Source organism: Sturnus vulgaris, chromosome 3 (assembly GCF_052056855.1).
Source record: "Sturnus vulgaris isolate bStuVul1 chromosome 3, bStuVul1.hap1, whole genome shotgun sequence".
Classification (NCBI taxonomy): Eukaryota; Metazoa; Chordata; class Aves; order Passeriformes; family Sturnidae; genus Sturnus; species Sturnus vulgaris.
Window position 1 is genome coordinate 25,322,755 of NC_142245.1, and position 24,979 is coordinate 25,347,733.

At 40.1% G+C, this 24,979-nt stretch overlaps 2 protein-coding genes across 3 annotated transcripts in view; one reads left to right on the forward strand and one right to left on the reverse strand.

The window, feature by feature from the left end:
• Positions 1–92: 92 nt before the first annotated feature.
• Positions 93–14,964, reverse strand: KCNG3 (potassium voltage-gated channel modifier subfamily G member 3). Of its 2 annotated transcripts, none has more exons than XM_014883182.2 (2): positions 14,328–14,964; positions 93–5,772 (listed from the first exon to the last, which is right to left on the reverse strand). In XM_014883182.2, exons 1-2 carry the CDS (start codon positions 14,936–14,938, stop codon positions 5,127–5,129), a joined length of 1,257 nt encoding a protein of 418 aa, XP_014738668.2. In that variant the 5' UTR covers positions 14,939–14,964; the 3' UTR covers positions 93–5,126. The 2 variants fall into 2 exon arrangements, with proteins under 2 accessions (XP_014738668.2, XP_014738667.2); XM_014883181.2 differs by having other exon boundaries at positions 14,295–14,963.
• Positions 14,965–15,789: 825 nt separating this feature from the next.
• The window catches only part of MTA3 (metastasis associated 1 family member 3), a 242,813-nt gene continuing 233,623 nt past the window's right edge, over positions 15,790–24,979 (forward strand). Inside the window, exon 1 of the mRNA XM_088161230.1 lies at positions 15,790–16,195. The gene's annotated coding sequence lies outside the window, so the exon portion shown is untranslated. The remainder of the gene's footprint in view (positions 16,196–24,979) is intronic.

The following is a 24,979-nucleotide window of genomic DNA, read 5'->3' on the forward strand; positions in this document are numbered from 1 at the left end:
TGCAGAGGTACTGTATGAATGTGAATAGCCATAGAATTCACTTGTTTAAAAGAACACATTTTATAAACATTTGTGTTTTGACCACTAGTCCATGAAATATGACAACAAGACCAGTAGATTTTATTACATTATTTTATCTAATTAATTCTGTATTCACATAAAACCCCCCACATTTATTACCTTTTCAAATTGTAGAGTACATTTTTCTTTACAGATAATCAGACAATATATAAAATTAAGGATCTATGAAATGATAAACCTTTGCATTTGCAATGAATAGAAGACTCTAAAATGTGTAGTTGCAAACATTCGTATTTTATTAATTTGACCAAATATTTATATTCTTCTTCTGTGGCTCTTAACATTTGTTGTCAGCAGATTGTCAGTCTTAGTTGCTCACTGTGCAGCTTGATGCTTAACCTGTCTGTTGTCTTAAACACACTCCCTGATTTGTGTTGCACTTTTTTATAATGAAACCAGTGTTTTGTTGTTCTTCTGTGTGGGCTGGGGCAGCTTTTCAGCTACTGGAAGCTGTTATAGCTCTAGCAAAGCTGGAAGACTTTTCAGATTAAGTCTCTGTATTTTAAACAGGGATCTGTTTCATTTAGCAAGTTTAATTATCATCATGACCTGCATATTTGCTTTTACAAATAACAGAAAATGAGAGCCAGTTTCCTGTTTTTAAAATCAGTGAAAACTTTTTTATAAAGCAATATCTTTTTTGCTATGCATAGCTTATATAACTTTCCAGCAAGTGTCTCCTTAGTATCTCATCTGAAATAATAATTGTAAAAACTTCAAGTGATCCTGAACCTCTTAGGTGAGATGAAATTCAGAACACAACAGACCTTGTTCGTTGTGTTGCTTCCCTGGAAATTGATGGTGTTTGGCTGCTGAATTTAGCTGGCTGGTGCATGCGTCCACTTCCTGGAAGACGTTCAGATCTGGTAAGATTTTTGTAGTTGTTACCCAGAAGGGAAGGGACAAGTGTTTTGAACCATAAGGACTTCAATTTTACTTTGGAATAGGAAGATCAATTCCTTTGCAGGCATGAATTACACACATGATAGGAAAAAGCTGTGCTTTTTCTTTTAAATACATGGGTATCAAGATAGGAATCTTACATTACCAGGATTTTAATATTTCTCAAACTTGCTGCTATGCACACCAGTATAAGCCACTGTACAATAAGAATTAGTGTCACATTTTTATGTGGCTCATCCCTATGCTGATAAAACTGTTTAATATCATCAGTCAAACAAATTAATTTTTTTTTGGTTGGTACTCATCATGACAATATTGTTTTCAAGCCTTACATCAAGGAAAAGGATAATGTTCCATTCATTGTAATATTTGGGATAATGCTTCATATAGAATTTCATAAGGGAAATACCCTTTACATTTCAGGGACTTGATTAACAATAAAGTGCTTTTAAGTGACAGGAAATACTTTGAAGGATTACAGCCAATATATAGTTCCCAATAAATCAGTCCTAGGGTTTGAACCTAGTATATAATGTATGATTAATCTTGGCAGTTCAAAACTCATTGACATTGGTTTCCATTTTAGATGAACCAAAATGCTGGATTACAATTGTACAAGCTGTCTTCATTTTTCTCCAGTTTTATTCTATTTGTATTTCATCTAATTTGTTCCAGATGTGAATGTTTCCAAGAGAAGCTGCCCATGAAGCCTTTCATTGTAGAGGGTTCAACCTGGCAATGATTAGAGACGAGCCATCTTGCCTTCACTTGGCTTTTGGCTTTGAAATGCTGCACTTTGAAATAGAGTGCTGGACCCCATGTCTGCATAAAACATGGTCTCCATAAAATTTTATAAAACAGCTTCAACTGTTTAAGAATATGCTTATTTTCGACTACACATATAATTAATATTTTGTGAAGTTTCACTAAAAAAAAACACTGGTCCATTGAAAATAAGATGACATATATTACTAGAAGTCAGGCATCCTAATTACCCTATAAAATTCTGGTTTAAGGCTACCATGAAGATTACTTTATTTCAACTTGGTTTGTAAGGAAACTAAAGTCTACAACTGATAGCCATACAACAATAAAAAGAGAAAGAAAAAAACCTAACCCCAAAACCCCTACAAATAAACGAAAAACATAAACAGAAAATCACCAAAAAACCCACCGCAGGATCTCTCCTTAGTGGGCTTATATACACCAGTTTGAAAATATTTTATTATAACTCAAATTAAAAAATCCATTAGGTCATTCTGTTCACATTTTTCCATATAAAAATTGAACACAAACCGTTCAAAAAACCATAGTATGACTTAAGATAATCTCCAAAGACTTATTCCTTTACACAGTTATTTTCATTAGATTTATGTTTTTATACTGGGAACGGATTCTTCAACTGAAAAGCACTTCATAAAGGATGAAACATTTTGTATACCATATATAGCCTGGATTGCTGAAAACTTCCTGTCCTTAATTGCTTATGCAAAAATGATTCATGGTGCAAATTGGTATTCACAAGTTATTATGTGCATTAATTTATGTTTTTCCTTTCTACAGGCATCTAAAGATTGGATTTATAGGTGGTACTAAAACACATTTTATTTTGTCTTGAAATCAAGATTTCAACATACTTTATATTCACATTCTGTATAGATTTTAAGCTATTGTCGTCATGATGATGGTTTAGGCATTCTGTGGAGGAGGGTTAGATCTTAGAGTATTGGTTTGGTTAAATACAATACATGGGCAAAAGACAAAGTAAGTTTTAAGGAGTTTTATGACAAAGAGTATTTTTCCCAAGCATTCAAAACAGCACATGAAAATCTGTAGTTCTTACACGAGGTCTTTAACTTATTTTAGCTTAAAAAAATTAAAAATTGGAGCAAAATAGAAAAAAAAATAACCGTTTTCTACTTAGAAATTGTTTTGATATTGTCAAAATAACTTTTCATTAGAAGATGAAAATGTCATTTTCTTCAACATCTATGTTTGGATTACAGTCTGAAATTTTAATTTTGTCAAGGAGGAAATTTTTTGTGAGGAATAAAAAACCCCAAACATTTCAACTGACTATAATATATAATATATGCAGGATATATATAGGTATACATGCAGGAATACAGAGCCAGCATCTCCACTGCTGTAAAACATCTAAGTGTCTCTGAAGTCACAACTTGCCTAACTAACATCAGCTGTGAATCTCACCTAAGAAAGAAAATTTTGCTGATCTCATATTCGCCTCTCTGAGGAATGCTGGAGCAGGTTTCTGAGCAACATGATTTTGATAGAAAAGGCATAAATATAGTAGTGTAGGGAACTACAGAGCTAACCTTTGAACACACCAGTGGCAAGAAATAGAGATATGGCTGTAACAGCACTTAACAATGGAGTCTTGAAGGGAAAGTCAAGCTAGTCTGTAAGAAGGCTACTAAAATTCTTTCCAGGTCTTCAGAAAAATTGTGATTGCAATGTGATTCTTTAAGACTACTTAAGACTAAGACCACATAAAATGATAATGACTCTTTCAGGTCTCAGGGAAGAGCCTTCAATGTACTGGTTACTGATCAATGTGGCAGGTTTATTGGAGTGAGCAATTCCAGGGATGTGTTTTCTAGGTGGTACTCATTTCACTTCTAAAGCCTTTCACAATTACATATATAAAAGATGCTTCTACAGCACAGTAAGAATAAATGCAGTATTTTCAGGCAAGCACACAAATTTCAGCTGTGCTGATGACTCTGAACTTTCATGTTAGCATGAAAGCTCCCTGTTGATGTTTATTGGTACCCAAATTTGTAAAGCTGTACCTTAATCTGTTTTAGTATCTAACTGCACATTTCTATGTAGCAGCCTTTCAGAATTATATTGAACAATGCTATTAAGCAGTACTACACAAGAAATATTTCAAAACCTAACTTGATTCATTTTCTAGTAACATTGGAGAATACACCATTTTGCCAAGTGCAACTCACACTTCTGTATTTTACTTTCTTTGGTATGCTCTGGGCTTTGTACAGTTGTTTTTAAAACTTCCATTGAGGTATATCCTTCAGTAAGGATTGCAGAATTTAAGAAGATGAAGTCTCATCTGACAGAGAGCAGGTACTCTTGTTTTCCAGTACTTGCTCCAGGCCACTTCAAATGATGGAATCTTACCATTTGTCCTAAGAGGACTCACTATGATATCTATGTTTAAGATACATGGGGCAGAAAGGAGGTCAGGGAGGGAAAATCTATGTTTATGTGTATGTAACTTCAGGTGGATGGAATTGAGCTGAATGTATAAAAAATTTGGAGAGCTCCCCCCACTAACCTCCCAGGAAATATATATATCAATCCCTGATTTCTTCTGCTGATCTTTGTAAAATACAATACTTGCTTCTACTTACAGTTTGGTTCCAGAGAAGAAATGAATTGTGACCTAAGAAGTCCTTGCTTACAACATTTGAAGGTTTACTTCTTGCACTTCCTTGTGAACTCTCAAATTCAGATAAATGCCACTGACTTCACTGGGTTTACAGAAGATTTGTGTGCTTCCTCAAAGATCAGAATCAGGCCTCAAGGTTTTTATTGTCCTATAGACCTATATTCTTCATCTTTCCTGAGTCACAGAACCAGCTCTACTTTGTTGCAAAGCACAAAAGTACAAGTGATTCTCCTTCAGCATATAATTTGTTTTATCTGAGTTAAAAGTGGAGATACCTCAGGCAAGAAGCTACCAATGCCTCTGTGAAGCATTTAGATACTGGAATCTTTGAAAAACTTCTGCTACACATTGCTTACAATGGTTTAGGATGTAATTACAGGAATGACAGATCTCAGTGTTACACCCATTTTTTGTTCTGCTTTTTTGTGGGAAGGCAAACTGAACACCAAACTGGTCTGGTTGAGGATTTCTGAATCCTCTTTTGTTAATTTTGTTCTCTCAAATTTGAAACATCACTCCCTCTCCTTGCAAGGTGCTCAAGGTAGATGGACATCCTTCCTGTCTGAATGGTGACAGGCTTTCTCCAGGCTGGTGAGAATGTTGTTCCACAGGACCATCCAGTCAAGGAGGACACACGAAGGGACCTTCCACCATTCTCTTCTAAGACAAAGCTTAGCAAGCAAGTACAACAGAATGCAGGTAGGTTGGGTCAATTTAAGAATTCAGCAGAGAGGCTTCTACTGTACCTAGCAGATCGGAACTTGAGCTCATGGTAGCATTGCACAAAGCTGTGATAAATGAAAGTGATTGGCAGGGCTAATAAAACGATGCCACTAACCACACAAATTCCTCCAAGAATCCTTCCTGGTACGGTGATGGGACACATGTCACCGTAACCAACTGTGGTCATCGAGATGATCACCCACCAACAAGCAGCAGGAATGCTGGCATAATCCTTATTCTTTGTTCCCAAGTCCAGCCCATTTTCAAGAAGCTGTGAAAGTGCACTGAAAATTGCCATAGCAACACAGATAAAGACAAGTAGCATCACCATCTCTCTGTAACAACGCTTCAGAGTCAGACCAAGTGTTTGAAGGCCAATGAAATGACGGGCCAGTTTAATCACCCAAAAGATTCTCATCATTCTTAAGACCCTCAAGGTGACTCCAGCCCTCTGAAGCTGTGAATTTTCCCCTGTGAAAACTGTCATTAGAACAGAGATGTAGTAAGGAGTAATTGCCAGCAAATCAATGATGTTGAGAGGTCTTCTGACAAACTCACACTTGTTTTTGGAGACGATGAACCTCACAATGCATTCTGCAGTGAACCAGCCTATGCAGATGGCTTCAATTATCCTGCCAAAAGAAACAAAGGACAGCATTTATGCTCTCTGCAAAGTCTTCAGGGGATGTTTGGTTTGTTCACAGATATTACCAAAGTGACACTTAGACTTTCACAGACGACAAACAGAAAGCCATGCCATCCTTATCCTGCACCTGGCACTGGATTTCAGCAATTAAGCTGAGGATCTAGTGAGAATTTAAACTGATAATTGCTAAGAACTCACTCACGGATCACTTTCTTTGAATTATGGATTGGTACTAGTCATAGTACTGGGCAAATATGCCTACAAAAACAGGAACCCTACAGGAAATGGTAGGACACCAATGCCAATGTACACCATGTACACCTTATCTAGAACAGCTAGGTTTGTTTTGGTTTGATTTTTTTTTTTCCAGTTCACTGAGTTTTGGGGGATTTAATTTTTTTTTTTTCCTAAGTCTGTGAGGCCTGATCTACTTGGGAATGCCAAGGGTTGTAGATCAGTGAACTGTCTGGTTATGAACAGCAATGTATTGAACCAGACTGCTAAACTAAAATGGAAGTGCAGATGGGGTAGGCAGAAATAAGTATTTGCATTGGATGATACATGAATATTAGTTCTTTAGGAAGCAGCCTAAACCAGTCTATCTGATCTGTATCCCAAACACAGGCTTACCTAGAACTACATTCAGACATATATAGGTATTGCCACTAAATATAGATGGTATTTTATTTTTCAGTATTGCATCCATAAAGTACTAAGCTTGTGTCCTCCCATTTACCACTATGCTCTGCATTACTGAATTTTCTCTTTTGCTGTAAATGTAAGTCCACCTAAACTACATTGCAGCAAAAAAATGTCAAGGTAACCAAACATTAAGGTGATAGGCAAGATCCTTTTCTTGCCAAATGCAGAAGAAATCCTGGAAGGGGATTTCAGTATGTTTTAAGTATTTTCAAGTCCCAGTGCATTGAATGAGACTTGAGAATATCTCAACTTGACACCAGTGGAAGGTAGAAATAGAAGATAAAAATGTTGCTCAAAGATGATTTAGTAACTGTTGTGCATGTGGTCACAAATCTCCCTGAGATTTCAGACTGTGTTCACTTTTTTAATATGTGAGGACATGGAAGCTAATCTTCCCTCATTCCTCCATTTATCTTTTTAACTAACAGTTTGAGCAAAGAAAAAGCCCATCACTGATGCCTTCTCTTACCAACAGCTCTGAAACCAAACTGGTGTGAGATCCGAGATTTGAAAATATTGCCAGAAAATAGAACCAGAGATTTTTCGCTACTGCAAGGACTCTAACAAGGTAGTGTCTGTTGAAACATTTTGATTTGCAAGTGAATATCCAACTGTCATTTCAAACCTAAAATTTTTCTTCCCTAACACATCTGCATAATTTCTTACCAGTTCTGAAATCTATTGTTATTAATAAGATGGTGGCCTGTTAGAAAGATAATATCATTCTCTAACTGATGTAATTATAGACTCTATAAACTACTGTTTTCATAGACGTTTTACACACTCAAATTTTATTGATTTTTCGTTAATTTTTTCATTAATTCTCTTTAGTTTTAAGCTAAAATTGGAAGAAACAGTAATAGGCATTTGATGTAAAGTCATAAGGTACATTTAACTACATGTAACTTTAGCCACAGTAAATTTAAATGAACATATATCAATTACTTAAATATTTAGTCACATGAAGTTGGACCATGTTTTTCTTTTTTCTTGAATAACAGTGGAAGTTCTGTAAGCAAGTGGCTCTTTGTTCATAACGGGCTTGTAGAGCTCTAGTTCATGTTAGCACCTTTTGATGGAAAGACGTTTGAAATTCAAAACCAACTTGTAACAATTAGGTGTTCTCTTAAAAATTAAGCTTTTGGAAACTTTATATTTGAAAAAAATTAAGAAAAAAAGCTTAATGGGTAAGTTTACTTAAATCCTTTTTACTTGTTATGAGGAAGTACCTAATATTTCCCCAGTACAATCAAACAGCAAGATCATGGCAAACTGATGATGTCTGAATGTACTCATATGTTGGCTAGTTGAGGTCTCATGAAATGATTAAAAGAAAAATTGTGTCTGGATAGAAAGTTGCAGCCAGGAATATTCAACAGTTCCAATAGACTATTTCTTTACATTTTATTATATTTCTCTGGTAGTGTTGTCTGTATCCTATGACATGAAGTATTTAAATGAAAAAGAAATTTGCAATTATACAGTTTAAAGCTTTTTCACTTGGTATTTCCTCCTGATGCCTTGATAATGTCAGAAACATGACTCCTCCATTTTGTCACCCCTTAGACAGATAATCTCTGGGTTGAGATTTAAGGAAGTTAGGTCCTGATCGATGTGATTCAATAGAAATTTTCTTCATGAATCAACATTGATTCAATGGTCATGTAACTTGAGGGAATAGTTGTACAAGTAAAAATCCATGAAATATAATCAATCCATTGTTTTACTCTGGCACTTCCTGGGACAAGAAATACTGTAAATCAGTTATACTTCAGTAGGAAGGACTGAAGAAGTATTGTCTTATAGAAGAGATTTGAAGTGAGCTATGGACCATCATTGGTGCAAAAATGACAAAGCGAGATCAAGGCAGTGGGGGATACATTAATGCCATTCTATTTTAACTTGCACTTCCACTTCTCCATTTTGCATCCATCCTTCTTCCTCCTGGCTGAGGAGAAGATAATGAAGAAGGGTGTCCCTTAATTTTTTCCTTCCTCTACTTTTCAGCCATCAGAGAAACATTTTTCATTTTTCTTCTCTTGTCACTCCTGTGTAGAGGGATTTTGGCAGTCTGGTGAATCACACAAAAATGAGTTCTTTGGTGAGAAAAACTAGAAACCTCTGGCATGTTGGAAATCTGGAGTGCTATATTCTACATTTCCACTTTCAGATCAGGTCTCCCTCTCCTTGCAGTGACTTATCTTTATAGTTAACCTTATCAGTGGTGAAACAACATCTAATAAGGAAAGGAATTTTAACAGTTAATCCTTAAGAAAACTTAACAGAGTATGAAGTTAAAGCCAAATAAAAGACATATACTCAGAAGACTAAAGTACCTGTATTTTTCATACTCAGTTCTTAAAATTTTTCTGCATATTCACAGGACAGACTGCATTTATCACTTATGTTTGGAATAATGCTGTATTAAAATCTATAACTATATAATTAAATAGTGACTTTATTTGGTAAAAATAAAGTACCTATTTTATAAACTTCCATCACAGTTTTTGGTTGGGTATTTCAGTTTTAAAGTAGCTGGTGTCTAAAAAGGAGGGGTAATTAAAAACAAAGTCATTAAGTATTTCCTTGAAGATTCTCCACAAATTTTATGAATAATCACAGAAAATACTAAGTCCTGATTTTTATTCAGTTACAGGCTATTCCTGCTCAAACTTACTGTTCATTGCCCCAGACCAAAGCAAATGATAGAGTTTTTCTCACAAAATTTTAAGCCGCTTGGTTCTTAGCAGTCTTTCAAGATTGCTCTAATGAATCTTTTGTCTATAAATGGAAAATCAAGCCTTTGCAAGCCTCATTCCTACTGTAATCCCATCACTGTTCAGTTTTCTGTTCCATATGATAATTTCTCTCAGAATAAGCTACTTTATGCACAATGAGTTAAATAATTTCAGAAATCATTTTTTTCCATCACTAACAAGTTTAGTTTGTTATTATTAAAAAAAAAAACTATGCTGTAACCATCTTAGAATTTTTTCAACTTAGAATATTCTTTGCCTCAGCTTCCAATTCGTATACTTTCAGTATCCCCTGGTGAGTTGGTTGAAATCGAGCCAAAATATTCCTTAGTGGCACTATTATCTATTAAGCTTGTAAATAAAACATACACAGCAACAGGACACATGAGGAAAACATGATATTATTCAAGACAGTATATGACAGGGTTAAAGACTGTCAGCACTGATTTGTTAAATTGTTGCTAGTCTATTTCCACGTAAAGCACATTAAACCTGAAAAATGTCCAAGCAGTAGCTAGAATGATCAAATTCCTGCTCAGGAAGACTCCTAAGTGTTTTTAGCAAATGTTCGGGGTTTTTTAATCCTTTTGAAATCAAGGGCTTCCTTCTCACTACAAACTGTGGAGTAAAGGCCACAGAACAGCTAGTTTCCCTGAATTAAAAACCATGCCCTGCTTTGGTAGAAATTATATGTTGTCATGCATTAAACTCCAGTGCTTTGTGTGGGAGGCTCTAATGACCCATCACTCCCCAAGGAAGGGGCAAATCTCTTTCACAGCTCAAAGGGGAGACTTGAATACAAACATCTTGAGCCCTGAGATCCTCAGCATCTTTTCCACATATGTTGAACATGACTGGCACCTAGCCCTGGTGAGTTTAAGGCTTGGCTGTGCCCAGGCAGTGACATACATCTGTTCTTTGTTTCACCTCTATTTTTTAAAGAACTGGTAAATTCAATAGAAGAATCCATGTCTATATTTTTAACCTAGGTCTTTGGTTCCATTCTTTACCTTCAGCACACTGTTTTAACTTAGCAAAAATGTGGTATTCAAGTTAGATCTTGTCCAAGAAAGCAATTCTTACTGTTTTTTTGAAGAGATGTTGAGCATGAAGATTCAGGTGTTCTGAAATTTCACCACTATAAAGGAATAATTCTTTTTGTATGTCTAAAATTCAAATGCAATTTTTTAGGCTGATATTTTGCAGAAATTAAAAAAAAAAAAAAGCCCACTGGCTCTTGATGAGAGATTCTGTTTGGAGAAACTACTATGATTCTTTGCTTTTGCTTAAGAACACAGCAATCATGTAGGCTTGATAAGTCAGTGATTATTTCAGTACAAACCTCATCACGATTATTAAGTCAAAAGGGGACAACCATCTCTTCTTAGTGCTAACAAGCTACTCGTATTCAGCATTAGAAAAATAGTTTTAAGGCAGGTACATAGAACTGTGCTGGCAGTAAGTCAAGCAGCTTCAAATGATTTCCTATTACAGGCTTGAGAAGCTCTCCCTAGAAGATTAGGCTCCCAATCAGCGTATGGACAGGTCCCTGAGCAGAGACTCACAGTATGCATCTGTTGGCACAGTTCAGAGGACAGCAAAGATGACTTGAAATTGCCAGAAGCAACAGAAGGCATTCCTGCTGTCTGCTCCTAAACTCTGCAAATCTAATGCAAATCTTTAGCTCTGATAAGTGGAACTTGCCAAGGCAGGGAATGGAGCAAAAAATCTTAGAATGAAATAAATTTAATAACTCATCTCTCATCCTGAGAACAGGCCTGGGAAAGGCAATCCCTCTGCAATCAGGGAATTGTAGTTTAGTGTCTGTAATATCTGTAAAATTCTGAGGTCCAATTTCCCATCTCTCTCTCCTTGCATAAAGCTTACTCCTGGAGTTCTCTGTTGCCTTCTAAAGGGTGTTATCCCAAAAGACCAGAAATAGTCACAGGCTGTTCATCCTTTGAGAGCGTGGTCACCATGAAAATGCATAACAACGTAATGACTCTGGGAAAAAAGTTTGGTGGATTTAATTCCTCTTCTGCTGAAGGGGTGTTCATACAAGGAAAACAAATACAGCTGGTGTTAGCTGGCAGCCCCAGTAGCCCTCACTGCAAACCTCATTAAAGAGGCTGATTTTGTAAATGCCAGAATTAGCGCAGAGATGATGTCCAGGTAAGCTGGAGACACACTGCTGGTCAGCTGCTCTCACTACAGCTGTCCAAAGCAGTTCTGGGAATTGTTACCGTGCGAGTCAGCCACAGAAATTATCCATGTGGCACCTTTCTGACATAACACACTGAGGCAAGGGGGGGGCTTATTGTGAGACATCGAAAATATCAGAGTTGCTGGGTTTCCTGAGGTGTTCTCACCTAACCTCCATGGCTTATGCTGAGCTGAATAACCAACTACATCCAAATCTACAGCCTAAGGATTTCTAGATTAGTCCATTCAATTTGCACTCCTAAAATTTCTCAAAATACATTTTTGGAATAACGTACAATCTTCCTACTAGTAATTACAGTGCCATGCGAGTCAAAACTCACTTGTGTACAGCATTAATGTAACAATTTCTATTGGGGAAAAAATTAATTTTTTATACTACTATATTAGATAGAATTTCTTTATTTTGATGAGGGATGTTGTTTAGTAAACAAAATACATAATTTGGTTTCGAACTTGTAAATGTATCAGAAACAAGTGGACAGATTTTTAAAAGCCTTCTCACCTAAGAGGAACATGTATTGCCAGAGTATGCAATCCCAGAAACTTCCATGGGATTTCTGTGGTCAGGCTTTCAAATAAGCCACTTAGCTACTTAGGTTTTGCAAACCCAACTATTTTGAAAATAAATCACTACAAAGTAAAGTAATCATAAACACATACAGACAAAGTCAGATTACAACTGGACATGCTAGGTCCAATCCTATGGCACATATAAGTAGTGATAACTAATCTGGACAGTTCATTTAAAAGCAACTGTAGCTAACACGCTCTTTTCCAGCTATAACAGACTTTTTAGTAATGATGCAGCATTTGCAAAAAAGAGGAGTGGCTCCACCTTGGTGGTCATCTGTGGACAGAGAGGTATGCATTTGTGTCTGTTTTCCATGTGTTTGCTGTCAGATTGGTATTGCATCCTGTGCAGAGTGCATGGGTTAGATAACCCAGTCTGTACTAGTTCTTATATATGACAGACCTCTGTGACATTGGTAGAAACTTTTCAGCTGGTAGAAACTTTTCTATTTTTTTGTTACAATAACATGGAGTACTACAGCTGGTACAGAAGAAACTCACTCCATCATTGGTAGTCGTCCTTCTGGTTCTAAAAGGAGCCTTCACTGCCCTGGGAACTGTTTAGCCACACTGCACCTTACAAGTATTTAGGACCTTATCCTTCTAACACTTGGTATAAAATATGCAATTGTTCAGAAGAGTAAAATTAGGATCTTGGAGACAAAGGCACTATGAAAGAAAAATTGCACGTCCTATGCCACGTTCCTCTGCAAACTGAACTCTTTCTGTAGGAGAAAATTTGTGGTTGATTGCCATACCATGAAGACGTGAGCAAAGACATGACCGATGTGGTTAATGCTACTGTAGTGTTGCATCTATTTTCCCATGCCTCTTGGGAGTATCTCAGCAATTTGCTGCTGTACAAAGAGGTCACCCACAGCATCTACTCTTTGAAATAACCTTGGTAAGCTTAAGCAAGGCTTTTGAACTGGAAGAACCTTTAGGACCTTCTTTTAATATATCTGAATCTAAGCAGGAATCAACAGCTTCTCACACTGCATCTGCTTTTTTTTTGTTCATACAATTAATTCTTTGGCTCAACTACAATGAGAAATACAGGTGCAGTTTTCCATTAGGCTAATGGAAACTATGAAAATACTTTCCAAGGAATTAATCTGGCTACTAAGATATAATATATCACATTCCAATTAACTCTATGGTAAAAGATGATGATTTCATAATGACAAGGCTGCAATTTCACTGTAGTGCCCTTTTAGAAGAGCAGAAGCTGAAAACTTTTTGTTGAATATCCTGTCTGTTTAGAAAAAAAGGGAGAAGCTAGCAAATACCAGAAATGTTTACTTCTTTCTTTATATGTCAGTCATATATATGGGAGAAATTCTACCAGACTGGTCTCAATTTTGTTCTCTAGGGAACAGGGAAGAGGAAGGAGAGAGAGAGAGGGAACAGAAGAGTGAGTGCAAGAGTTGCATCAATAACCCTAATCTGAGGTCACAAAAAGATGGGAAAGGGTTCCTTCTTACTAGTTAAGGCTCAGGATTGAGTCTTACACATCATGCCCTGTTTTCTGCTACTGTTTTGCAATATTTATTATGCTTAAAGGAAATGTAAACATCAGTTATATTTATACACTGGGGTGCTTGAATGATGCATTTGCAAGAGCTCGATGTGCAGTTTGATCATCTCCTGTGTTCCCCACATAGAGAATCTGAGATGTAAAGGGAGAAGGAGGGGGTAAGGCTGTTCCCACATACAGGATTTTACCAGAGCAGAATCGTAACAGGCACTGCATCTGCTCCGGCAGAAGTACTTGTATTGGGGGGTTATTTTCCTTTTTTTTTCCACAATCGTAAGGCATAAATTGATTTTCGGAGAGTCTGAAGTTCTCTGTGTGGTCCCGTGTCTCCTGAAAGGGGGCAACAAGAGCTCCAAGAACCTGCACGGAGGGAAGCACCCTCACTGCGAAAAGGAGCCGTATTCCCATGGCCCCGCTCCGCTGCCAGCCTTCCCGGACCCGAGCTTGCCGCCGGCCCCGGCCCGCCTGCAACGCGGCCGCTCCGGGCGTCCCCCGCCCGTCCCCTGCGCTCGGGGCCACGGGTGCCCGGCGGGAGCCGGAGCTGCGGAGCAGCGCCACTGCCCCGACACCCCGACATCCCTCCCCGGCCCCAGCTCAGGGTCGGGGCTTCAAGGCGTGCAGACGATCTCCGCCGGCGGAGGCTACAGACAAGGGGCAGGAAGGACACACTGGACGGGACACACGGGGACCAGACAGCGGGAAAATAAAGGATCCTCCTACCCTGAGGGCTCCCTCACTGACTCTGCTGTGTACCTGCTCTGCTCCTCCATGCTGCGATTCTCCGGCGCCCGCCACTCGGGCAGGGTGCTGGCGCACAGCACCACCATGGACACAATGACGAAGAGAATGGAGACGGTGGCCAGGACCTGGGCGGCCACGGAAGATGTGGGTTCCTCAAAAGTCCTTCTCATTCTCTCGAGCCACTTCCTGCCCTCGGCTCTCGGTGGCCGCCGGCCCTTGCCCTCGGGGCCGCCGTTCGGCTCCTCCGCCGCGTAGTAGGTGCACGTCTCGGACATGCGGTCGTCGAGGCGGCGCTGGCAGCAGTAGTCGAGGTGGGAGCCCTCCAGCCCCCAGTAGATCATCTCGTTGTAGAAGGAGAGCTCGCACATGTGCGGCACGAAGCGCAGGTGGCCGTGCCGGACGTAGAGCATGATGAAGCCGAAAGCCTCCGAGTGCCTGTCGAAGAAGTATTCGTTCCGCTCCCGGTCGTAGTCGTCGCACACCTCCAGAACGTCCTGCTCCGAGAGGCAGCCGTGCAGGCGGCTCACCCGGCGCAGCGGGAAATCCTTCAGCACCTCCCGGGAGAAGGAGTACCGGGTGCCCCCGACGTTCAACACCACCGAGGGACCGCGGCCAAAGTTCATGGCTTGGGCGGGACGGAGGAGGGGAACGGCGGGCAGGGCAGGGCGCCGAGGCGGGGGGCAGCGCGGGCGGCAGCGGCTGCCCCGGCTCCGGCTCTGCGCGCACCGCTGGCGGCTCCCGCTCGGCGACGGGGCGGGCAGCGGGCGGGGAGGGAGGCAGGGGGGGAGGGACAGCGGGAGAGACGCCGCCGCGGGCGCCCCAGCGGCCGCGCAGGAGCGGAGCGGGGCGATGCCGCTCGCAGGTGCGGGCGCGGCTCAGCACCGGCGGGCGGACGCCTCCGCGGGGCCCCGCCGGGGCGGGAGCGGGGGCGCGGCCGCGGGCATGGCGGGGCCGGGGAGCTCCGCGCCCCGGCGCCGCTCCGCTGCGCTCCGCCGGTGCCGGTGCCGGCTGGCAGGCGAGCGAGGGGCGGTGCGGCGACGGCGGGGTGGGGACACGCCTCCTCCCCCGCCCGCGCACATGGAGCGGAGCGGGGCTCCCGCTGCCCCCCGCCCTCCGGGGACCCCTCCTGGCAGAGGTTTGGGCACAGCTCGGGACCCGCCAGCCTCGCTGTCCGCCCCGCGCAGCGGCGCTTGCTCCAAGTTGTCCACTAAGCGCAAGTAACACTTTGTGGGCGTTTCCCCCCCACCTCAAGAAAAGCTCGAAGTGAAGTGTTTGAGCACGATGCAGCTCGCTCCTTGTACGCGGCAGCCGACGGCCAGTGCCTGTCTTTCCCAGCTCGTTTGTTTGCCTGCCGGGGCAGCAGGGGGGTCCCGATGCTGGCAGGGGCAGGGCAGCTGCGGGCTTCCCTGCAACACGCAGGGTTCTTGTCACAGCCCATCCGCCCCGGCCCTCCGCCGTGCACATCTGGATAGGGAGACTCTTCTCTTTTTCCTCCTCGGATAGTGCATGGACGCCAGGAAGAGCCAGGTGCAATAGGCAGTCTTCTTCCCTGCTTCTGCCCATCCTAGTCTCAGGTCTCTGCTCCTGCAGTTTCCTGTGTTCCTGTGACCTGCACCTGTTCTCAAGATTAAAGCAATTAATAGCTGCTACGACCCTGTCTGCACTCTAAAGCTTTCATTTCATTTGGCTGCATCAAGTAAAGGGAGTTAATTTCCTCTACTGACGCTTTTTCAAATTCATTTTTTACCCGAATATGACAGTTCTCCAAACTGAGATATTTTCTAGGCTCATTAACATCTGGAATATCTTGGGCTAAAAGCAGGGAAGACACAGCTCTCCCTTTCAATTGGATGCTTCCAAGTGATCAGGAGAAAGGGCAGGTAAGTATGTCTTTTCCAAACCAATGCCAAAGATTTGTCACTCAGGTGTTGTGTCTTTAAAAGGGCATCCAGTTAAAGCAGTGTTTTCCCATCCCCATTCTTTGTCGCTTTAGATATATTCACTTTATGGGCTGTTCTTGCTGCCATGTTACTTCATCAGCTGAGATTTCTAAGGCACATTTAGGCATATCAAAATAAATGAATAGTCGTCTAATTGTGTAGTAAAAATTGGGGTTTTTTTAAAAAAAACCGAGAATGATATTAAGCGCTACTATTTTTAAGCCTATTTGTCATCTTCTAAGATATACTTTCCAGAGAGAGTCTAATAAATATCCCCGTTCCCGGCAAGAGAATCCCGCGGTCTCCGGCTGTTGTACAGTGCGACCACGAGAGGGAGCGGTTAGTCACGGTTCCCTGTTTGTTTCCCGGTTTTCACGGGAAACCCACCCAAGCTCCAAAATGCTGTCAAGTACACACACCAGCGAGTTGTAGCACAGTTAGGTCATTTATGATGTCTGCTTAGTCATGCTGATATCTGTTTTCCTATAGCTGGAAAGGTTTTTCATTCCAGCAGCTGCGTTCATCGAACCATCAAATCATTTCCCTTGGAAATTACCTTTAATATCATGGAGTCCAACCATTAACCCCATGCTGCCAAGTCCACTGCTAAACCATGTCCCTAAGCACCACATCTACACATATTTTAAATACCTCCAGGAATGGTGTCTTAACCACTTCCCTGGTACAGTTAATGTATTTTTCTGTTTGTTAATTTTATAAGCAACAAACAGTGAACTTCTCCCTTCTTTGATGTGTACCTTCTGTATTTCATTCTTTCAGGAACAATCACTAGAAAATCTGCTAAAAATGAAATAGCAAAATTTGACTAGAACTCTGACAGTGCTAACGAGTTACCCAGGTGCTTTTGACTTTGCAATTTGTCAGGCTTCCTGCTCCATATGTTCTAACCATCCCTCATACAGAGCTTGCAGAGGAAGAGAACAGAGTACAAATAACACAGCTTGAAGACACAAATTTACTAACTGTATTAAAATATTGGTTAGAGTGTATGTTCCAGAAATTATTTCAAGAGGAACAAAGCTTTATGTGCTGTGTTAAGAAGCTGTCTGGCAGAACAGTTAAAGTGCTGGCCTGACAAGACTTTATCTTTAAGGTGCATTGCTTGATGAGGCATTGCGAGTTGGTTAATGCCTATTCCTATTTCTGGTTTTCAGTTGCTTTTAAATAAAGAATATAACCATTTCCTCCTTCAGAATTACACTATCAAATACTCTATATAAGCAAAGCTAAACTGGAAACAGTGATGTTTTCTGTAGTTTGACATGTTCAACTCCATGTATTTTAGTTATAACTGCTGACTTCCAGTTGAGGAGATTTGTCCTAGTGAGCTGGTGTCAACAACTGTAAAGTACATCTTCTCAGAGCAGAAGAAGCAATTTACCAGGAACGAACCCTCAGGTTTTAGACAGAATTTTCACGTTATGAGTAAAAAAAAAAAATTAGTTCGCATTTCTTGACTTTTGAGATTGGTTACTATAGGAGAATGGATTCCAAGCAGCCTCACCCCGATGAGTTTCAGCTGTACCAATTACCAGAGTGGAAACAGCCTTGCCCCTAATAGGTCACAGCTGTGTCCAAAAAGGATGAGTGTTATAAAAGAATGGGTTAGGTGGTTAAGAGTGAGTTGGAGTTTGCTGCCTGTGCTGTGGGGAAGAAGAGTCAGGTGGTTATGCAGAAAAAAAGAAGGAGAAGAATCAGTGTTGTGTGGAGCTCTCCGTGGGAAATTCAGAGAGGAAAGGTATGACGGTTTTACTATAGGATAATAAACTGATGGTTGATTTGAGACCACTGTCCAGTGGTGTTACATGTAAGGAGCAAGCACCAATAGGTTACCCCATTGGTGTTGTGAAATAGCAGGTTTGTTGTTGGGCTAGAGCTGCCTAATTTTTGAGGAGGCTTCACTGAGTGTAAACTATTTTTTGTTTTTGTTGGTGGTGTTTAATTTTGTGACTGAGTATCTCAAGAAATTTGAAGAAATAGGATGGAGAGCCAAAACGCTGAAGACTGTACGATCATAAGCAAAACATTTAGTAATATATTAAGAAATCTTTTTATAGGTAATTCTGTAACAAAAAAAAAAATGTGCTTGAAAGTTCTGTCTGTCCTGATTTGGAAAATGGTGCATAATTAGTGAAAAAAACCAAAGAGGTGAGCAAATAAATTCATTGAAGCCAGTATAGAAATTAGTGATGAGTATTCACCCTATATGTTAAAAAAGTATGAGGCATAAAGGCCAACTTTTGAAGGACTTAGCAGGCTAACGATCTAAAATATAATAAAGAACTCTTTCAAGTAGTTGTGTTCAGGTGGTTGTAGTGTTGGTTTGTTCTTGGTTTGGTTTGAGTTTTTAGGTTCTGGATGTACTGCTGGGATGCTGAATCGAAGTAATTACGTTTTTCCTGGTGTTATAGTTGTTATCCTTTGCTGCCCAGGAGGAACTTCACAATTAATAGTAATTATGTAAAACTAGCTTTCTTTGTGTCAACATTTATTTTCATGGCTTGCACTGTGCTATTGCATCCTAGGGGTATTTAATGAACTTGAAATATTTTCTACAGCTTCTAAATCTTTCTGGCTCCATGCTGAGACCATTGCTCTGTGTTCTGAGTGCAGCTCTAAGTTTGCCTTTAGAGAAGAGAGTCTTTACTTGAATTTTGTGTCTGAACAAAGTGGTATATTTTCATGGCAGGCATTTTTCATAACTTGGGATGAGATTCTTTTCCTACTGAGGTAGCTATTGAATGCTGTTGACTTCAATGCAAACTAAATTGGCTTTTAGTGGGCTGTCTTGTCAGGAATCTTGATTATTTTTATGACTACAACATGTAGGAACTCTAGTTGTGGAGCAGGTTGCCATGATGATAGACTTGTAAACACAGAACAAAAAAATCTTCCTGGCTAGGGAGTATATAGTATATAACATGTAAAATTGTGGGGGGAAAACCCCAATCTTTTTGGTAATAAACATATTGCCACATTTAGCCGTCTCTCTTAATTATTTGCAAAGGCAATATATAAAGAACAGAACAAATGCTTTAAAAGGTTCTGCATGCACAGATGGACTATGGTTTGCATTTATCTTTCATTTAAGGCTTGGGAAAAATGTTTTCAAATAGATGATTTTTTTTTTTGGTTTTTTTTAATCTCACTTCTCTGCACCAAAGCCCCTCTACTTCAGTCTGGTTTGTGGGCTATGAAGAAAACCTTTCTTCATAGGAGACCAGCCTACTGCCACATATAATTACCAAACAAACAGTCTAATGAGAGATGCAGGATTGTCAGTGGCACCTGACATAAGAGTACAAGTTCCCTTGTCACTGAGGCACTTATAAAAATCTGAATAATTTTGAATATAAGTGTTTCTAAAAATGGATGAATGACATTTAGTAGGGAACTGGATAGTCACATATATATACATGTGCACAGAATACAATCTGTAGTTGACATTTATAATGAGACTAACTTACTTCATGAAATGTGATAACAGTTTTGGAAATTTGGCCGTGAACAATTAAGATTTGATACTGGAGACTTGATGTATTTGTGGGTCAGACTGTGAGATTTTTTTTTTTTTTTTAATGTGAGAGACAGCTGCCTTCTCTGTTTTCCTTCACCTCCATATTGAGAAACTCCCAGCAAAACCTCTTGTTCCTGATCCTGGGCTAATTACAAAGACTGTTACATTTTCTATGATCATTGAATCAAATGAAGCCCTTTTGGGCAGAGGTGGTTACTAACTGGGAGAATAAACCTGTTTGCTACATCTGAACTCCAGGCAGGCGGGTACAAAGCCCAGAGAGGACATTTCTTGCCTGAGGAAGGTGATTAGGAGGAGACTTGCTAATGGATAATTCAAAGGCATGATCATATCCTCACTGGAGAGTAAAACATGGGAATGTGTTTTCACACCAGAGAGATTCTCCTTTAAATTCCTACTGAGGAGAAGGGAAACAGCCTGAAGAGAAGACAGAGAGAAATAATAGGATTTGGAGAAGCCATGTATGTGGATGAATCCTGAATGTGCTCTCAGAATAGGAAAAATTGGTCTAGCTAAATGTATATAAGCGTTATTTTGTCACAGTCTTACCCCTTCTTTTTTTTGCACTAGCTGACATAAAGAGCTACTGTTGTGCTTTTTTTCTTTTATGGTTTGGGATGTTTTTTCCACTCGCATCCTCGTCAAAGGCCAAGAGTTCAGTTCATTTAGCTAAACATACAGGACTTAATGCCACTTGAGGTGCCCTCCACTTCCTCCCTAGTAACTAGCTATAAGGCAAGAGAAAATGTCCCCGGCATTGTCCCCTAAAAACCAGGAAAGTTTTAGGTTGGATATTAGGACGCATTTATTCTCCAGAAGGGATGCTAACTATTGGAAAGACTGCCTGGGGAAGTGGTTGGATCACCATCCGTGGAGGTTTTGAAAAGAGGTGTAGATGTGGCACTTAGAGATGTGGTTTAGTGATGGACTTGGCAATGCTGGGATAATGGTTGTGCTCAATCACCTAAGGAGTCTTTTTGAACCAAAGTGATTCCATGATTCTGTGATTTACCCTATTCTCTACCTGCTGCTCCAGTAGTGCATGAGAGTTTTTTTTGTCTGGCAGTCCCTGTGGATACCCAGCAGGCCATGCAGGGGATGCTTCATGTTGCAGTTAGGTAACTGAACTGAGCCTTCAGCATCTGTTAGGTGTCTTTGAAGCACAGGATCAGAAGCTTGGAAGTTGTGTTGGTTGGGTCTCAGGTCAGGTACCCTGGTGAGTCACTCGTGGCCTTTGGGAAGGGAATTCAAGCAGCTGGAGCACTGAAATCTCCTTGCTGGTGACTTCTGCAGAGCCATTGAAAACAGCACATATTGCTGTGACTGCTTATTTAAAGGAGGTTAGAAGCCTGGAGGTCTAATTAGGTGAGATGTAATCACAGTGAGTTAGTGTCTCACAAGTAGGGTTTTACTGGATCTGTGGAAAAAATATTCTAAAGTGAAGTTTCTGGAAATGTTGGTTAATTTCTTTTATTCCTTAGTGAGAAATGCTATACTTTTTCATTTTAGGTATCTAAAGTTTTAGGGGAAGGAGAGGAGAGTTAGAAACTCTGTCTTGCTATTATGCTGCTCTGAATCTCACACTTCAGAAGAAATCAAGTTAAATAAAGCATTTTTTGAAAACTGCTTCTTTTTCATTATGAATAGGGGAAATATTTCCTTCTGCTCTTCACAAATGAAGCATTGTTAACTACTGTCCACATAATTGTAGCAAACTGCAATAAGTGAAGGAGAATTAGGTCTTACCTAAGACTCATGCATACAAAATTCAGTATTTCTAGCTGTGTAATGGAGATAATAGTGTGATCACTTTAATTTCCAACTCCGGGACATAATCCAGTCTCTTGCATCATTTAGCAAAGATTTTACCCCTTACATGGAAACGTTTATTTCTAAAAAGAATTATTCAGCTTTTTTATCATGCATGTTCTTTCAGAGGTTCCAGGAACTCTTCCTGTTGACTATACTAGTTTATGAAAATGATCAAAATTGCTAGCTTAGATAAATATTTGAATTACTACTTAAAACTCACAGAGGATGCTCAGGTTCTTAAAATACTAAATCTGCAGTCAAATACTCATCCACTTAAAATTAATGAATTCTTAGTGTAAATCCTTTGATTCTGAGAGAAAATGAGATTTTTTTTTTTTTTTTCCCTGAGCCTCTTGGAGCATTAGAGAGAGTGCAGGGGGCTATTACCCTTTCTCAGGACACAGGCAGACCTGGCTCTGCAGTCCAGCGAGGTGTTAAAACCTTCCTTTTATCAGAGCTTCGGGAACAAGTGGAGCATGGCTCGATTACAGTTCCAGGAGAGCCAATAAAGCTGCTCTGTCCTGAGCTTGCAGCACAGGATGTTAAATGGCCGCTTGCTTCTTGTGGCTCTGCAGAAATAAGCTAAAGATCCCTCGCTACTTTCTGTAACTTATCTGCAAAATGTTGGAGAGGACTCTGGCTTCCAGCAAATGGCTTAAAAACTGGGTTGCAGGTAGGCAATTGTAGACTGGTCTCCCCGGGTGCCAACATAATCACTATCAACATCTGAGCAAATTGCATCGATGCTCCCCAAATTCACTGGTGCAAGTTAGTATCTGCTTTCAGGAGCAGTAACTTCTCCCCATTTGCATCAAGTGACTCTTTCCTAAATGATGCAAGAGACTGGATTTTGTCCCAGAGTTAGAAATTAAAATGATCACACCATTATCTCCAGGACACAGCTAGAAATGTCTCAGCCAGAATGAATCTGTCTTTCTCTGCCTCCATTTTATGAAGGAATAGTGTCCCTCATAAGAGTGGTTTTCGATTATGACTTCAAGATGTAACCACTGATGGTCTGGATCAGGTACAAATTCTTGTGACAAAATCTACCAGAATGATCTGGTAGATTGAGCACCCTTTAGACAGAAGAGATAGATTCTCAGATATTTCACTATCTCTCAAGATTAAAACAACTGCATGAGAACATATTTTTATTTATTTCATACTGTGAAAAATATTCATTTGTATACAGTTTTTATGCTGTATTGTTCTCTGGTATAAGTTACTGCAGCTTCATTTTGTGCAAGTATGATTTAATGATTTTTTTCTTTTAACGTTTCAACACACTTTTGTTTCTCTGCTGGCAACTGCAGAACCTACCTACATGCAGACCTGCCCCCACATTTTAAGTCAAGTGTCACTAAAGACACAGATTCTGAGTAGATTTGTGGAAAGCTGCAATATGTTTACTAATTGTTCTTTTCCTGCTAATTACAGCAGGGGAAGGTAAATTCCACACCCTCTCTTTGGGGAGAGAGGAGTGGGATTTGGAGAAGGAGCAGTTTGCCTGTGGTATCCCTCTATAGTATGTGCCAAATTTATGATGAAATTGCAGCTGAAAAAGACCCATCCCATGGTGTGTTGGGAAGTGCTGCTGGTGGACTCTGCAGTGCTCAAAACCACTTGTGTCAGGCTGAAACCGAACAGCAAGAGGGCCACCTGCATTGCTGTAATGGCCACTACCTCTGACTCAGCTGCCCATGTACCTGCAGGATGTCAAGCTAATCAACTGGCATTAGCAATTTAGTCAGCCCCTAGTTTCCCTGCTTCCCGTGGTGATAAACTGTGATACTGAGCTGCTGAGCCTGGGGTGACTTTGGCACATCTTTGCCAGCTAGTTAGGGCTGACTCTAGCCTTGAGAGAGGTGGGGGGAGAAAACTAAGCATCACAACAATGATGACAAAACAGATCTTTTCTGGAAATGATAGGTAGGAAAAAATTGGTAATATTGTCTGCGGAGCCATGCAAACTTATTCCAATAAAGATTTTTGGTAAATTTGGGTTTTTGCATGCTGAGCTGCCCAGGCAGGTTTCTAGATGTGCCTTTGCAGGAGCCAGAATAAAATAGGTTGCTCATTGCAGATTCTAAATTGTGTTTTCCTTTGATCCATGTGAGTTTGTTTTGTGTTTCTTCTTATTTTATTTTTTATTTAACTATTTCACAAACAAGGCAGGAGACATCATTAATCTTATAGCAAGGAAAAAATTTGTACATGTCTCTTTAGAAAAGTTTAGAATGGTTTAATGAGATGCACTGCTCTGTGTTGCACATCAATGAATAAGATATTGGCCTGACTCTCGAAAGTGGGAAATTATAGTAAATAGCTCAGAAGCTTGTTTCAGGAGACTCCAACCCCTTAGCAGCAAGTCTCTGCCCTTAGACTGCAGCATTTAGCTATAGGAAATTTCTGTTTGGAGAGTCCGACTTCTCATTTTTATTTATTTGTTACGTTGTATTGTGGCATTATGCTGAATACCTCAAAACATGGCATTAAGGTCATGTTATGTTCTTATTTTTCTGAAGAGTATTGTTATCAAATCATTAACACATTCTTCCCTCAGCACGTCTAAATGTGACTCTCTTCTTTTTTAGAAATTTCATCTGTTTAAACATTTGTGCTGCAAAACAGACTTCAAACTGGGAAATGATATCTCATGTTTGTGCTGCAGTTTGTTTGCTTTCCTCCTATAGCTATATCTTTTATTTGAAGATCTGTCTTTAGTTCACCAATTTGTATCGCTGATTTTCTGTGTCACTTCTTAACTCATTTTGTAATTCATATATTAAAAACTATTTTTTTCTTCAGAAGAGAAGAATGGGGAAAATAAGTTTTTAAGAAAACCAAAACACAAAATAGAACTAACTGCAAAAAAAAAAAAATAAAATAACAAAAAATAAACCAATTAGAACCCCCAAACACTGACAAAAACATTGGACTGAAATCCTATGTTTCTGTCTTCCAGGAGCTGTACTAGGAATTACTTGTGAGTGTCCTTCTTGTTAAGTCATACATTCATCCTCTCTCTTTCTCTCTTTTTAGCACCAAGCATTTTTTTCTAAAAGGAGGGTGGTGAGGAATTCCCCACTTAGCATGGGCTGGGTGTTCAGTTGCCATGGCCTGGATTCCAGAAGAAATTAAGGATGTACCAGAGCCTGGTTCTCTCATTGTTTGCAAAGATTATTTGGAAAATATTCCTTCCAACCTCCTCACCTCTCAAATTTGGCATTTCAGTGGCTTCATAGAACATGAAAAATACTCTGCCAAATGTCTTGTTGGATTGTCTGCTCACACAGCTGATTTTTGCAGACTCTTACACATCTGTTACTTCCTGAGGAGCAATCCTTGAA

Coding starts and splice junctions, on each gene's coding strand:
- KCNG3 (XM_014883181.2), bottom strand. CDS start 14,938: ATGAACTTTGGCCGCGGTCCCTCGGTGGTGTTGAACGTCGGGGGCACC. Junction 5,773..14,294: donor TCAGTGAGGGAGCCCTCAGG/GTAGGAGGATCC, acceptor TTCTTTTGGCAG/GATAATTGAAGCCATCTGCA.